The following is a 17825-nucleotide window of genomic DNA, read 5'->3' as shown; positions in this document are numbered from 1 at the left end:
TTAAGGACTGGACATGCATTTTAATGAAATTGACTAAATAAGGTTATGTAAGCTTATATCTAAACTGACCATGAGTAAACACATGTTAAGATTTTTATAGCAGTTTTAATTCACAACACAAGAAAATAAATAATATTCATTTACTTATTTGCTGATATTTTACTGGTGTTACATCTAGCATCTTCAGAGCACAAAATGGTTTGTCACAGTATGCAAACAGCAATAGTTGGTTAATAATGGCAGCAGTTTAAAATTGTAATAATGGATAAAACAAAGAGGTGAAGTACTAAGGCATCATGTTAGATAAAGAGAGAGTTTAATAAGTATTAATTTGATCTTAAAATTACTATCTCCCAAGCTTTTGGTAATTTAATACAGCCATTCTTGTCGGGGTTTCGGGAATGTTTTAAAGCTACTGCTGTTTCAAAAAACATTCTCTCTGATTTGTAATGAGTTCTGTGTAGTACTTTTGTTTATTTCCATTTAATCCTGTGTGAAGGGGCGTCTAAGACATAGTCTGCTAGTACCAACTTGCCATAATGATGTATTTTCTATTCTCTGATTCATATGTCATCAGATTTTCTTGTCTGTCCTCAGTAACCCAGATCATGCAATTCATATACTACTGGATGTGATGAAGGAGAGAGTTTGTCCTTAGGTGAACGGGTGAGGGTCGCCAATTTGATAATGATCATTATCAATTTCCTGATATGTACCTTCAATGGGTGTTCAGGTTACTAGGACAGGACAATATGATTAAGTTTACATTATTATTAATATCCTATCAACAATTTTCTTCCAAATCAGTCTATTACTTCTGAACATTCCAATATTGTCATATCTAACATTTCATGCTTCTAAGCCACTTTTGACTGAATCAATCCACTTAGACCTTGGTCTTCCTCTGGGTCTCTTTCTTGCCATCAAACACCTGTTTTGCTAACCTTTCCTCACCCATTCTATTTAAGTGGCCGTACCACAGGTTAGCTCTGCTGACGCATTCTTGAATGCTAATAATGTCAAGTTCTTTCTAATATCTTCATTTTTAATATGATTGTGCCATTGATGCCATTAATTCACTCCTCTAATATTTCTCGAAACTCTCATATCTGTTGGCTCTAGTCTTGGATTAGGTGGTTTATTTCTAACCCAACTCTCAGATCCATAACTTAAGATTTTAAGATTGCTTGAAATTTAAGATGAAATTTTTAATTTGAAATTTTAAGATGGCTTGAAAACCATCTTGTATACTGCTAGTTTGGTGTTTTGACTAATTTCTCTCTTATTCCATATAAATTTATTCAGCTGGCTACCCACCATACCAGCTTTGCTTATCCTGTTGCCTATTTCCAGATTTAACCTGCCATCTTCACTAAAAGCTGTGCCTAAATAGCTTAAATATTTTACTTGTTCTATAGGATATCTATTTAGAATGCAGCTGAAGTTTTCTATGCTCCTGCCTATTTTCATAGTTTTGGTCTTCTTATTGCTGATTTTGCCATGACATGCCAAATTTGTTATAGGTGTTATTCAGTTTAGTTAGAGAATCCTGGAGACTTGCAGTAGATGTGTTGAGGAGCACAACATCATTTGCATAAAGCAAAGAGCTGTTTGACAACTTTAGTTCTGACATCAGGTATAATGCCACTTTCTTTCATAATGTGATCCATATAGATAATAAAAAACAGGGGAGATAATGTGCATCCTTGTCGTACCCCTTATTTTACATCAAACCAACTTCCTTTATTTCCTTCAATTCTAAGTTTAAGCTATTTAACTGTAACTTAGATATAGACTATGTATTGCTCTGTATAATATTCCATTCACCACATATAATTCTATTGCTTTGAAAATCTTTTCTCTGGGCACCTTGTTGTATTTCTTTTCCAGATCTACAGTACAAAATGAATGTACAGAGCCTTGTCCTGTTCCCATGATTTCTTAAGTATTTGTCTTAAATTGAAAATCTGATCTTGACAACCTCTATTTGGCTTGAATCCAGCTTCTTCTTTTCCAAGTTTCTCTTCCACAATCCTTTCTTGACCTCTTTTCAAGTATGCTTGCATAAATCTTTTCTGGGACACTTAGTACAGGAATTCCTCTGAAATTCTCACATTCAGCTTTATTCCCTTTTTTATAGATATGTACTATGAGAAATCATGGAAAAATGAATTGAATACACAAGGAAATTATACGAGCAACAAAGAAATAATATTCCCAAACAGGCTGATTTAGAAGGACCACCCATTTTACTTTGTGAAGTTGAAAACGGCATCAGAAAACTAAAACCACATAAAGCTGCAGGAATAGATAATATCTTGGCAGAATGGTTGAGGGCTCTTGATGAAGGAGGACTGAAATTTCTAACAAAATTATGCAACAAGATATACGAGACTGGATTTTCACCCAAAGATATTAATCACTCAATTTTCGTTCCAATTCCCAAAAAAACAAAAGCTACAAGATGTGAAGAGTTCAGGACAATTAGCCTCATCAGTCAAGTATCAAAAGTTCTCCTATACGTTATTCTTGAAAGAAATAAAAGAAAAATAAACATGGAAATAAATGATACACAAAGTGGCTTCAAGGAAAATGTAGGTACAAGAGAAGGTATTTTCAATGTCAGAACCATCATAGAAAGATATGTAGAAAAACAAAAAGATGTGTACCTCTACTTCATAGATTACAAAAAGGCATTTGACAATGTTCAACATGAGCATTAATTGAAATCCTTTCAAAAATTGGGATGGATGGAAAAGATATTAGACTAATAACTAATCTTTACTGGGAACAGACTGCATTTATTTGAGAATAAATAGAGAGACCTTAGAAGAATTCCCAGTTCAGAAAGGTGTGAGACAAGGCTGTCTCTTGTCTCTGATTCTCTTTAACCTGTACACAGAAGAAATATTTAATAAAGTTAATAACCTCAAAGGAATCACTGTAGGCACCAGAAATATTAATAACCTAAGGTATGCAGATGGCACGGTTCTTCTAGCTGAAAACAAATATGACCTCAAGACTCTTATTGATGAAACCCTCAAGTACAGTGAACAGTATGGCCTCAGTTTCAACTTTAAAAAGACAAAAATCATGATAATTTCAAGAGAAAAGGAAATACCAAAATGCATCAATATAAAAGGAAATAAATTAGAACAGGTGCAGAATACATATACCTTGGACACTTGATTACAGAGAATGGCAGGACAGAAGATGAAATTATAAAAAGGATTGAAATTGCAAGGTCAACTTTCAAAAATATGAAAAATCTCATGTTTTAAAAAATCGATTCAGTAGATTTTTGAAAACAAGACTAAGAAAGTTCTGAAAACAAGACTAAGAATCTCCAAATGTTACATATGGTCTACATTATTATAAGGAGTAGAGATATGGACATTCTCCAATCTGAGTGTGAAAAAACTGGAGACCTTTGAAATGTGGATGTCGCAAAGAATTATGAGAATATCATGGAAAGATAAAAAGACAAATGGAGAGGTACTAGAGAGATGGTAGGTGTAAACAGGAGCCTGATAAAAGAAATTATAAAGAGAAAAGTCAGCTATTTCGGACATATTCTGAGCCATAACTGCCTACAAAGGACACTTCTCGACTGTTGAGGGAAAGAAGGAGAGGAAGACAAAGACTGGAGTGGATGAAAAATATAGAAGACTGGACCTATCTTTCATATGAGGAATGCAGCAGAGAGGCACAGAATAGGACATGGTGGAGCACTCCAAACTTGTGCTTCCCAGTTTACCATTATTGCGAGTGTTTTTTCATCGAAATTAATCAACAAACGGAAACATTAACAGCTGGTGCTGAGTAGCAGAATACTTCAGTACAACCTGTAAGTACTTATAGTGTATTAAATCAGCCACATGTAAGCACTCACGATGCCTACTGTATGCAGCAAAGATGGTGCCATCAAAAGCCAATGGCAAACGAACTCCACTTGTCTCCCCAGCACAGTGTCATCGATTGCCGCCGACAAACCTATTACGTGCCACAGGATGGATGGACCAGTTTTCTCCAAAACTGGTGTCACAGACAGAAAAAAAGGGCATATTCTGCGAGTTCTGTTGCCACTGGCTACACACTTCCTGTGCGAAAATAGACAAAGCTGTGCAAAAGCTACTTATCGAACTTAAGTAGCCGTTCTTCTGTTCATTGTGCCTCCCTTTGGTAAAACAACTTCTGAACATAGGTAAACGTGTCTGAAACCTCGAACAGCACATCAATGCTTTAAATGAAACTTTTACCTCCAAAATACGTGCAGTCGAAGCTAAGCTAGAACAAATTGAAAACCAGTGCAACGCAAGCTCTACTTCGCCAGCGAAAAAATTTCGCGATCTAATCGCATCAGTGGTAAATGACTTGGAGGCCAAACACAAAAAAACTCAATGCATCATTTTGAACCTCCCGACGGAAAACGGAAAATCATTACAAAAGGACATCAACAAACCAGCTGAAGAATGCAACATCGATCCTAATTATATCATCAGATGCCATCGTTTCAGGCCTATAAATAAAAGGAAGGACGGAACGAACTTTCCGCACACCTAGTAAAAGTGATTTGCGACACGCCGACAAGCACATCAAAAATAATAGCAGCAATTAACAACAAGTTCAAAGACACCTGTCTGCAATTGCGCATACGTGCATAACCAGACTTATCATTTACACAAAGGGAACAAAAACTCCAGGTGCGAAGATAACTCGAAGAAAAATGTCAAAATGGTGACAACAGTTGGATCATCGACTACAGACAAGATAAACTGGTGAAAAAACCCAAGTAATGCAACTAGTAGCCACCATGGAGACCAGCATGCAGGCACTGCATAGGAAATGTGCAAGACCCATGCGGTCCAACATAAGACTCACAAAACCCTACACATCCACTTCACCAACATCCATGGCCTAAACTCCAACCTGAATAGTGTCCACTACCACCTACAGTCTACCAAACTCCTACCTACTCTTCCTGGCAGAAACTCAAATCTCATCTCCCCCCAGCACCACTTATCTCAACCTTCCAAACTACTTGCTCTTTAACAACTTTCGTCCTAAGGGTGATGTCTGCTCATACATCTGCTTTGACATATCTTGCCAGAGAGCACCCAACTTAGAATCACCCAAATTTGACCTTGTTTGGTTGAAAATATCCCTTTCCCCATCCAGTTCAATTCATCTGCTGTCTCTGTCACTCCCCCAACACAACCAACCACCCTGAGCTCTTTAATTTCCTCTCCCTAAAAATCGACTTTCTCCAATCCCACTTTCCCAACAGCGAAATCATCCTCCTAGGAGATTTTAATGTCCACAACACTAGCTGGCTTTCCTCCTCCAGTTGTACAGATCTTGCAGCAGGCAGAGATGCTGAAACATTTGCCATCATAACGACATCACACAACTTGTCCAGATGCTAACCAGATAACCCAAACCACTCCCCTAACACTCTAGATCTCTTCCTCACCAATGACCCCTCCAAATACACAGTGAAAGTTGTGAGCCCCCTGGGAAATCCTGACCACAACCTAGTGCTCATCTCCTCCCCCATACAAGAGTAGTTTGGCACTATAACAGCGCCTAGTGGAACAGCCTCTGCAACTTCTATGCTGCATTCCCATGGTTGGACTATTGCTTCTGGCCTTCCAACCCAAACGTGTGCACCGAACTTATTACAAAGTAATCCTCACCGGCATGAATACATACACTCCACACAGTACTCTGAACTGCCATTCCCTAACGAAACCCTGGTTCTCCAAAATCTGTGCCAAGGCTGTAGAGATGAAACACCAGACATACCACAACTGGCTGAAATCAAAAACCTCATTCTCCTTCAAAGCTTACACCGAAGCCCATAATAGATGCAATAAAACAATCTATGCTTCCAAAACACAGTTTGAAAGAGCAAAAAGCAGAAAACTAGCAGCCTGTCCAAACGGCAGCCAAGCCTTTTGGTCTCTTGCCAAAGCAGTTGGCCGACTTCTGTCCAACACTATTCCCACCCCTATCATACACAGATGGCTCTACTGCATCATCACCCACAGAAAAATCCAATCTTCTGGATTCATACTTTGCTTCAAATGCACGCATAACTGACGAAGGTAAATATCCCCCAATCATTCCAGACACCCAACATACAATGCCCCCTATATCCTTTTGCCAGGATGAGATCAGATAAATACTGTCCAAATTAGACACCAAAAAGTCTCCTGGCCCTGATGGCATTCCCCCAATTGTTCTGAAAGTTTGTGCTCCAGAACTGACCCCTATCCTATGTCACCTATATATACTCTCTTACTCCACTGGAATCCGTCCCACAAACTGGAAATTGGCCTATATTCAGCCCATTCCCAAGAATGATGACAAGTCATTGCCATCCAGTTACTGCCCTATCTCGCTTGCTTCAGTCCTGTCATAAGTAATGGAAAAAATCATCAATTCCAAACTCCTACAATATCTTGAAGACATTCACCAAATAAATGACCGCCAGTATGGATTCTGCCACTGCCGATCAACAGGAGATCTACTCACATACGTCACCCATCTCTGGACAAATGCTGGAGAGGTTTGGCGAATCCCAAATGGTTGCACTAGATATCTCCAAAGCATTTGACCTGGTCTGGCACAAAGGCCTACTAGGCAAACTACCATCATTCGGTCTGACTCAGGACTTCTGTAGTTGGATTGCCAGCTTTCTGTCTGGACACACACTGTGTGTATGATGATGGACGGTTCCCTATCCTCTCACCATTCAATTAATGCTGGGGTCCCACAAGGTTTTGTCCTCTCACCAACCCTCTTCCTGCTATATATCAATGAACTACTGCAATTGACCACCAACCGAATATACAGTTTTGCAGACAACATCACACTACACTCCTCGCTTGCATTTGATAAGCCTTACCCTACACAACTCACCTCAACCTACAGAACACCAACCACCACCACCCTCAACTCCGATCTCCAAACCATCCTACCATGGGGTTCGGATAACCTCATAAATTTCAACGCCAATAAAACCCAGTTCTGTATACTATTTCCCATAAAAAAAAAAGAACCATTTTTTCCCAGTATCCTTTTTGACGATACCCAAATTTCTGGACAATTTGAGATCTCGCTTCTTGGAATCACCCTCACATCAAACCTCTCCTGGCATAAACATATCACAACCATTGCATCCTCAGCCTCAAAAAAACTAGGATTTCTCTTTCGCTCAAGACGTTACTTCACCCCCAAACAGCTATTAACATTATACAAATCACAAATCCGCCCAGCTATTGAATACTGCTCCCAGATATGGGGTGAGGCCCCTAAAAACTCTCTCAAAATGCTCGACTCAATACAGAGGAGAGCAATTAGACTTATCAATGGTCCATCCCTTACCAACTCTCTCCCTCCACTTTCACACAGCCGTATGGTTTCTGCAGTATGTATATTCTACAAATATTTCCATGGGAAATGTTCATCTGAAATAACATCAATAATTCCTCCGCTCAGTACTAAGCTCATTGGAACACGTGCAGCTGCTGCACAACATCCCTTCACAGTACACCTAGAAACAAAAGAATAAGTTTCTTTCCCTCTTCCTTCATCCCTGCAACTGCTGCACTGTGTGTCCCAAGGAATACAATTTAAAGTTGTTCAAATCAAATGTAAACAAATTCCTCCTTTCCCAACCCACTACCCATACACGGTACTAATGTACTGTAGGTTGACCAACCAACCTTCTGTGTATGCGCTCAACATAAAAAAGAAAAAAAAAAGACACGTGGTAGTCAATCTCCTGGAGAGAGAAGACACCTGCAGGACAGGACTATGAGAACTCTACTCCAATCATCGGGAATTCGACCTTCTGACTGGGCCCTCTGTATTATGCAGTGTAGCCACTGCAAAACTTTTATATCTCCATACTTAAAGCATTCCTGATCGAATATCATCTACTTCAACTGCCTTTCCACATTTCAAGTTTTTGATGGCTTTTTCTACCTCAAATATTGATATATACTCCTCTTTGCATTCCTCTAGTATGGTTCTGTCACTGCTTGGTTTGTTTAAAGTCTTTCAAAGTAATTATTTACTCCAGACATCTAGGATATCCTTATCTTCAAGATATCCCTATCTAATAGCCTCCAGAATATTTCGCCACCTTCCAGATATTTATTTTCCATACTCTTACCAAAGACTTCCTATGACTTTTGTTTAGCCAGTTTTACACATAGCTTAGCTCTCTTACATTTTTCTCTGTATTCTTTTAGGGCATATACTGACTTATGCTAGGGACTTTTGGTATGCTTTCTTCTTTTCCAAGATTTCTTCTTTAACTATTTGTGTCCATCATGGTGTTCTTATTTTTCTCTTTTTGCAGACAACTTTTCCACATACCTCTCTAGTTGAATCAGTTGATATCTTTTTCAGAGTTTGCCATGGAGACACCAAGATTTGGTTCTTGTTTTCAATTTGTTTTCTTTTTTATTCTATAATGTTTGTATACTCGGGTCAAAAGCTGCTTAACTTTAAATCTTTTTAAAACTTTCTTACATACTGTTGTTTTCACTGTGATGTCCATTTTTATCCTGCTTAGTACTAAGTAATGGTCACTTCCAATTTCAAATCCTCTGTACACTGTTGTATTCTGAAACAGCATGATGATATCACTATCAACAATGACCATGCCAATGAGGCTTTTTCCTGTTTCTTGTGTCTTCTATCCATGTGAACTTGCGCACATCTTTATGTTGAAACATTATGTTATTAATGACTAGTCCGTGTTCACAGCAGAAGTCTGGTAAATACTTACCATCGTTATTAGTTATGCCCTATTCTCCAGAATTTTCCAAAATGTTCATATATGCTTGGTGGGATTCATTTCCTACTCTGTTTTTCAGATCTTCCAACAGGTCCACTTTTTATATTTTCTTTATGTTAGCTGCCTGTTCTGACTCAAAAAAATTCCTTCACTTGTTTTAGAAGAACCTTCTGTAGGACTATAGGTACAAATAAGTTTCATTATATGTTTTTCCCCATTTTGAAGTTTGCCCATATACTTGAAACTGCCTTCCTTTCATGTTTGATGCTGAAGATTATCTCTACTCTTTCCTTTCTTTGATCAGTATTGCTGTATTGTAGTATTGCCTGAAAATAACATTCTTTGTTTGTTATTAGTAAGATCTCACCTGTTTTTTTGTCTTTGTCTCAGTAATGCCAATTATGTCAACGTGGTACTTTTCCAATTCTTCAAGTTCAATTTCCTTTCTATTAATACTCCTTATATTGATGCTTCCTATCTTCAGTTCTTCTTATGTTGAATTTATTCTTCTTCTAAATCTCGAGTTGGAGCCAATTTGATGTATGGCTTAAATGTGGTGAGGAGCTGATATTTATTAAACACTTTGGATATCAATGTGCCCTGAATGTGTGGGATGGTAACAATTTTGCTGTGGTCTCAGTATTAGGAGGCAAAGAGGATTTGAGGGGGACATTTAGTATTTTTTCTGTTTATTGGGGATTATAGCCATTGGCTAAACAAAGTGTAGTGCAGATAAGTGATTTCAGCAGTAAGAGCATTATCATCAGAACAGATAGCTCTGGTTCTCTGAGTTGATAATTTGAAGATACTATATTGTTGAGCTGTATGATGGTGGAATTGTTTGTGCAGATATCTTCCAGTATGTGTAGGTTTTCTATAAACAGATAAAGTTAATAAGCTGTTAGGAAGGTAGGCGTGTGATGAGTATCTAAGAAGGGCAGATAGTCATTAGATTTCTGTTCCATTGTGAAGTAGATTTTAGGACGTTGGATATTTAAATGCACTAAAAATGTATCTGATATGTCTGGATCATGTGGGCAAATAGCAAACACATCAGCACAGCGAAACCACTGATTTTAGAGGGGCTGTATTGATTTTTTGGAGAAGCCATCCACAAGAGATTGGTCAACCTATAGTATGCTAGTATCATGGATAGGCAATAAGGAACTTATTCACATTTGACTTGAAAAGCTGTGGGTTGTATTCCTTGGGAGACACATGGTGGAAGACTGTTCCAGAGGGCAGTGGAAGGATAAATGAAGAAGAGGAGAAATTTGTTCTGTGGGTTTGGAGTTGAACTGTAAGAGGGTGTTGGTTAGCTGCTGATGCATTCGGAAAGATTTGCAAGAGGTTGGGGGAATTATTGATGCCAGTTATGATGACCAGCAGTCATAGAAGTATTTATAGAAAATGCAAGCTGCAAAGACTTGAACTTTCTTGTATAGCGAGACCTGTGGAGTTTCCATAATTAAACATTCACACATGTGCCACAGTAAAATATTCATTTTACAATTTGTAAAATATTATTCTACAAATATTTTATCTTACGTATTGTAAGACATCATCAGCAAGAGCAAAATACAGTGGTAAGGAATTTGAACAATAAAACAGTGCAATGCATGTGCCAAATTCGATTCCCTCTGTACAAGTAGTTTCATGTTTGTTAAGTTAAAACTATTTGGTCGAAATGATAAATTAATTATGATACAGATCTGCTTAACACAACTGCATGTAACAATTTCCCAAATTTTTGGGATAGTAAGGCAATTGTTGCCATGAAGATTTGGTCTATGAAATAGAGCTTTGGTACTTTCTTTGAATAGCCTTTCATATCTGTACATAGATCTGTGTGAAAGGTTTGTGCTTTCTCATTGAATCCTGTGGTTTGCATATTTATTGCAAACCATGGGAAAACAAAACTTTCACACAGATCTATGTACAGATATGAAAGGTTATTCAAAGAAAGTACCGAAGCTCTACTTCATAGACCAAATCTTCATGGCAACAATCGCCTTACTATCCCAAAAATTTGGGAAGTTGTTACATGCAGTTAAATAGATTTGTGTCATAATAATTAATTTATCATTTTAGCCCAATAGCTTTAACTTAACAAACGTGCAATTACTTGTACACAGGGATTCGAATTTGGCACGTGCGCTGTACTGTTTTATTGTTCAAATTCCTTACCATTGTTCATATCTTTACTCTCACTGATGATGTTTTACGATACATAAAACAAAATATTTGTAAAATAAATATTCTATTTTACTGTGGCATGCATCTGAATGTTTAATTAGAGACTTGAATGCCTGTACAAAAGTGAGTGGAGTGTATTAGTGAGAGAGGAGTCATCAATCCATCTAGCTGCTCTTTTCTGTATAGAATCTAGTACTTTCAGATATATCTGAGGATGCCACCCCAAGATTTCAGAGCAGTATTCAATGGTCGGGTGGATCTTCAAATTTTTTTTACAACATAGTTCCTAAACTTCAGTTACCTATCCACCATCTCTCCCATGTATCTTATCTCCTCTGCCTTCTTCAGAATTTCCCCACTGATTGTATATTTTGCACTTCACCTTGCCTACCAAATTTCAAAGCATTCAAAAATTTATAAAAGTTTTTTTTTTTTACTTTTTATTTTATTATTATTATTTATTATTATTATTATTGTTATTATTATTATTTTTTACTTACAAGATTTCTGAGCCTGACAGATGTCCCTTGATCATTCTTATGATGGTTAATTGGAATACCAAACTTTCTGAGAAAGTACCACTCTAAATGGTATCTGTCATGCAAAACTGCACTTAATGTATATGTATTCTCAAACTCTACTTTTCTCCACTTTTCTTTGAGAATGGTATTCTCAAAGAATACCATTCTCAAAGAATGGTATTCTTTCTCCCATTTCATGTATTCAAATTAAATTGTGACCATGTAGTGCATTACTCCTTCTCTGGCATGATAAAGCTTAATCCTTATTTTTTTAGAGAACTTTTTCTTCTTTTATCTGATTACAGTTTTTAGTTATATTTCTTAAATCAAAACTGAATTAAAATAGTATAACTTTTCTTTTTTCAAGCATAAACAGGTTCTGAAAATTATTAGTGTACTTAAGACTGTTTATTATAATATTTTTGAAATAATTTTCTCTCTAGTGGTGTTTTGCATTTAGGCAGTGCTATCAATCCTGCAAGTATGAAACAAGCATTGATGGCATCTGCACGTCGATTGCCAGGAGTCCCAATGTTTGAGCAAGGGTGGGGTAAACTCGATCTTTTACGAGCTTACCAAGCATTACGTAGTTACAGACCCCAGGCTACTCTTAGTCCTAGCTACCTTGATTTAACAGAATGTCCATATATGTGGCCATATTGTACACAGCCTCTCTACCATGGAGGATTAGCAACTGTAATTAATGTGAGTAAATGTTAAGAGTTTCACAGTTTCTTTTTTTTTTTATTGCTCATATTAATTAGCTTAAAAGTTTAGTTATATTCCAATATATTTAAATTGTTCAGATATCTATAATAACTGAAATTTCCTCAACAAATTTACTATGATATACTTTGAATTTTTGAAAAGCATTGACAGTTATGCTTTTCAAAAATTCATAATGTACTTTTGGATTGATTCTCTCTCTCTTTGACAGGTTACCATTTTGAATGGCATGGGAGTATCTGGAAAAATCATCACCAAAGTGAGTTTTGATTGTTTTTTTTATTATTATTATTATTATGTGACACCTTCAGGGAGTCCACAGACTCATTGAGGGAGAGTGTGCCAACAGCATCGAATGATTGGCCCCTTCCAACTACTAACTGCACTCAAACTTGCTTAACTTTATGTGAGCCATTAGTAGCAGAGGCTCTACCAATCGACCAACCTTTTTGCTAGAGTCATTTCTTATAGCAAACATATCCAGTTTATGCTGTCTGGCCCTGTGCATTTTTGGGTGTTAAACACTTAACTAATTGTTTCTCCCATTTTCCATCTGTATGAAATAACATGTATATATTAACTCAAAATATTATGATCTAAATTTCTTACGTCCACATTACCATTTTGAATGGCATTATTATTATTTATTATTTTATTTATTTTTATTTATTTATTTATTTATTTTTTTTTTGCTTACAATATTTCTGAGCCTGATCCTTGATCATTCTTTTGATGGTTAATTGGAATACCAAACTTTCTGAGAAAGTATCATATATCATACTAAAGGTATCTGTCATGCAAAACTGCACTTTATGTATATGTATTCTCAAACTCCACTTTCTCCCATTACATGTATTCAAATTAAATTGTGACCATGTAGTGCGTTACTCCTTCTCTGGCATGATCGCTTAATCCTTATTTATTTTTATTTTTTAAAGAAATTTTTCTTCTTTTATCTGATTACAGTTTTTAGTTATATTTCTTAAATCAAAACTAAATTAAAATAGTATAACTATTTTAATTTATAAGATATCTGCTCTCCCTTCCCCAATATATTTCATATGGCTATCAGTAACTGACCATGTATACTTTATTAATATTTTCCCACTCATCTACATTATTTATGCTGACTATTTTTTTACACTTTTAATGCCACCTCTACCTGTTTAATATTTGAGACCTCCAGTAAAAAATAAAAAAATAATAATAATAATCAAGTACTAGATATGAACTCAGCTTTTGAAGCTTTAACTCTCTTAATAGACACTTTTTTTTTTTCACGAGGATTGGTTGCTAGTCCTTTGCTCAATCCTCACCTATTTACCCATACTTGGGACTGGCATGATGCAGTATAGCTGCATTATTTCTAGCTTGGACTCTCACAGTACTCATCTTTAAAATTAGAAATGAATCTGAATGTCAGAATTACAGAGGTATTTCCCTGCTGAGTGTTCTGGCTAAGATTTATACTTGAGAAACAGCTAAGAAAAATTATTATTTTATTATTACTATTATTATTACGTGACACCTCCAGGGAGTCCAAAGACTCATTGAGGGAGAGCCTTTATTCTACAACTCTGTCTCCACCATTCAATTCATCGACTACAATGAACTGTAACTACACCAATGCCATATATTGTCCACCACCACTACTAGAACTTTCACAAACATCCATGCCCATGACAGGATTCAAACACGCAGCCTTTTGGCTGGAGAGCAGATACTCTAACCACTCATCCAACCAGGCCGGCTTTGTGGAAGGAAAGCTTGGAAACCTGAATCAGAATGATTGTCTCTCTCTCTCTCTCTCTCTCTCTCTCTCTCTCTCTCTCTCTACCCCCAAAGTTTGGAAAATTCTTATTTTATGTAAACATCAAAATAGTTTTAATATTATTTATTAATATTAATTTCAAGCATGCTGCAATAATTTTTAATTAGTAAACTGATTGTTATGTGTACCTTGTATTCCTATTCTTTGATTTGCTTGTTGTTTCTACTGACTGATGATGTACTTTCAGTAGTATGAAATATCTGTACTTTTGTTAAAGTTTATTACTGTGGTTATCGTGTAATTTATTGTTTTGAATAACAACTGTAACAAATTTGGTATGAAAATCAGCAACTATGAAAACTATGAAAATAGGCAGGAACATAAAAAACTTCAGCTGCATTCTTAATGGAGATTCTCTAGAAAAAATAAAATATTTCTGCTATTTAAGTACAGTTTTTACTGACGATAGCAGGTTAAATCTGGAAATAGACAACAGAATAAGCAAAGCTGGTATGGTGGGTAGCCAGCTGAATAAATTTATATGGAATAAGAGAGAAATTAGCTAAAACACCAAACAAGCAGTATAAAGACAGTGTTCAAACCCAATTTTAAGTCTGAGAATTGGGTTAGGAATAAAGCACTTGATCAAAGACTAGAAGCAACAGATATGAGAGTTCCGAGAAACATTAGGGCAGTTAAATAATGGCATCAATGGCACAATCACATTAAAAATGAATATATTAGAATGTAACTTGACATTATTAGCATTCAAGAATGTGGTACGGCCACTTAAATAGAATGAGTGAGGAAAGGTTAGCAAAACAGGTGTTTTGCTAACCTTGCAATTAATTGACTGATTTGGAAGAAAATTGTCGACAGGAAATTAATAATAATGTAAACTTAATCATTTACTGATGTCATAGTAACCATCTCTTGGTACATTTTTATGAATATTTATGAATCATCTTCATAAATTCAGGAAATTTATGATGATTTACAAATGTTAAACAGCAGTATAGCATCAGTCACATAAAGACTACTATCTGCATTTCTTAGTTTTTTTTGTGTATGAAATAGGAGACTGTGATAAAAGTTTAAAGTGGAATTCACATTATTTTTACAATTCTTTTAAAGTTAATTTGACGCAGTGGATTCAGAGAAAGTTGACTTCTGAGACACGAATGATTTGAATAAAAAAAAAACAAATGCTCATGTAAGAGATTGCTGTTGCTATTTAACTAATGTGTCTGGATTTCCAGTAAACAACAAATATTTGATATTCTATTAAAACTTATTGCATTAGAATGTGCCATATGACATCTACTTCACTTTATCTTATGCATCGCCTCCACAATCATTTCTAGATAATGCAGTGTTGATAAATGATGAACCTTCTATTTATAGAAAGTTATGAACTTCAGATACAAGCATTTAGGAAGTTCTTAACATCTATCAATTTTCGATATATCCTGGGCACATTGGAAAAAATTAACAAAACATTGTAAAGGAATAAAACTGTACAACCACTTACAGACCACATAATAAACCATCATCCCTTATCCACATTGCAAACTGTCGTACTATAGCCAATATCAGAATTTTTGACCACATGGACTATATCTGATTCCACCATTATGACTATTCTGGACTTGCTGACCATGCTTTGGATGCCCACCACAGGATATTCGGAAGAAAACTACTCTTCTCCACCACAGCAAATACAGATATGAGAGGCTATTCTTCTAATCTGCCTCAGCCCTGAGAAACTTTCCAAACCTCAAAAAATAATAGTTATTTTTTTAATTTCACCTGATTGAATAGAAGGAATTAAAGCAGTCTTGTTAGAAATTGAGATTTGTCTAAAGAAAACTGATCCTCTAGGATCTCATCATCAACATCTTAACTTGTTAGCTTAAGGAATGAAAATTTATATTTTTAGAAATATTAAGAAAATCCTAGCTTCGTGATTTGAAAGAAAGAATGGAATTTATTATGGTCATAATAGATAAACTAGTGAAATAGCATTAATATATAACTTTTTTTTTTGTTTCATGACTCATGTACAATGTAAACCTACAGTATATTAGTATTGTGAGCAGGCTATGGATGTTTTTTATATTTTTATTTCTTTTTGTACTTTTTTTGTATTTTTATTTATTTTTATATAATTCAGAGATCATGCTCTAAAGACCAACCATGGAACTGCTTTGAGCCACTTCAGACCTCCATTTTGGGATGGTTGTTTCATACTGTACTATGAAATTCTTTTTTCTTTCTAAGAACAATCACGCTTATACATGCTCACAGCAGAATATGAACTTGCAGTCTTGTTGTTTGAAAAGCAGATATGCTAATCACTCTTGCAACCAGGCCAGCAAATTTGATCATATTGATTTATTTTAATTGGCAGTAGAACACATACAGTAAAAACTTTACCAGTAGTATTTTTGGCAACTCTTATTCTTCTTAAAAAAACTTAAAATTATCTGTTTTTCTCTTTCTTTCTTATTTATTTATTTTCCTGTGAAACTTATTATCATGTTACATTAAAAATCAAATATTTTACTCAGTTGAGCACATCTAAAGTTCAGTCATTGATGATGAGCAAATAACATAGGCCCAAATGATTAATTGCAATTATTTTGCATTTATTTTCATGTGGTTTAACATTTGATATTTTGTTTTTGGTGACCAACTAGAACTACACAAGTGACCATGATGGCCATATAATAAGAGGAGTGAGAATATTGTGAGTTGCTATATTTGATTGAAATGTTCAATATTTTTACATTTAGTTATATAGTATTCCCTCAATTATCCAGCTGCAGTGGGAAATCAATTTGCCATTTGGATAACTGAAGGTGCTATTGTCTGGCTGTGCCAGAAGTTGGTTGACATACTAACCCATTCAGATATTGGTTTATTGAAAGGTAGATATTGAAATTTTGAAAGTTTTTTTCACTTAGTTATACTATAATAAAGATGCCAAAAATTATATTCTTGGTTTCATCCTTTATCCAAGTGTAAGCGAGGTTTGCACATGCAGTAACATCATGACTGGACTACTTATATATAGAAGCTAATGACTTCACATCAATTGCCTTAGTATTCCAAAATGCAATGCACATATCCTTACAGATATGATACATGTGCATTGCATTATGGGATACTAATGCAATTGATGTCGAGTAATTAGCCTCTATATACAGGTAGCCCAGTCATGATGTTACTTCGTGTGCAAACTTTGTTTGCTTACACTTGATAAAGGATGAAACCAAAAATATAGTTTCTTGGCATCTTTTATTTATGAATTGAAAGATTAGTGTAATTTGATGTGGCATTTTAATAGTTATATTATTGTTATACTTTTATAGCCACAGTGGCATCCTTATACTCCACATTATGGCCATTATCTTGAAGTAGCCTTCTCCTACACTGATGTTCTTTGGCCATGGTCTGGGTACTTGGCTGTCCACATTGCTGTATCTTCTGTTGCTGCTCACTGGGAAGGCATAGCTCAAGGCCACATTTCTCTCACTGTGCAGTCTTCACCAGAGGTAAGTTTGTGGTTAAATTCATTTTTTTTTTATTTATATTTTTTTAATAGTAGAAATGCATGTACAGTCATCCCTGCTGGATGGAACGGACCCTTACATCTGGATTCTGTTCCGTCCAGCAGGACGTAAGTCGATACATTAAATCAACAGAGTTATAAGGGTTAGGGACTTAACCATAATAAGTATACTGTCATTTTAATTTTTAAACCTTATAACACTGTACTGTGTGTTACTGTCACTAT

The 17825-nt window shown here is 35.7% G+C and overlaps 1 protein-coding gene across 2 annotated transcripts in view; it reads left to right on the top strand.

Moving 5' to 3' along the window:
• Positions 1 to 17825, top strand: part of S1P (membrane-bound transcription factor site-1 protease) — a 480656-nt gene that overhangs the window by 272264 nt on the left and 190567 nt on the right. For both annotated transcript variants that reach the window (XM_090401757.1, XM_090401758.1), the window contains 3 exons: positions 11973 to 12234; positions 12467 to 12514; positions 17401 to 17583. In XM_090401757.1, coding sequence (XP_090257883.1) covers positions 11973 to 12234; positions 12467 to 12514; positions 17401 to 17583 — 493 coding nt within the window. The remainder of the gene's footprint in view (positions 1 to 11972; positions 12235 to 12466; positions 12515 to 17400; positions 17584 to 17825) is intronic.

The sequence above is a fragment of the Typopeltis vanoorti genome, chromosome 12, assembly GCF_054136105.1.
Source record: "Typopeltis vanoorti isolate ZY-2024b chromosome 12, IOZ_Tvanoo_1.0, whole genome shotgun sequence".
Lineage (NCBI taxonomy): Eukaryota > Metazoa > Arthropoda > Arachnida > Uropygi > Thelyphonidae > Typopeltis > Typopeltis vanoorti.
The sequence above is the reverse complement of the archived record's forward strand: the minus strand, read 5'-3'. Positions and strand labels throughout refer to the sequence as shown.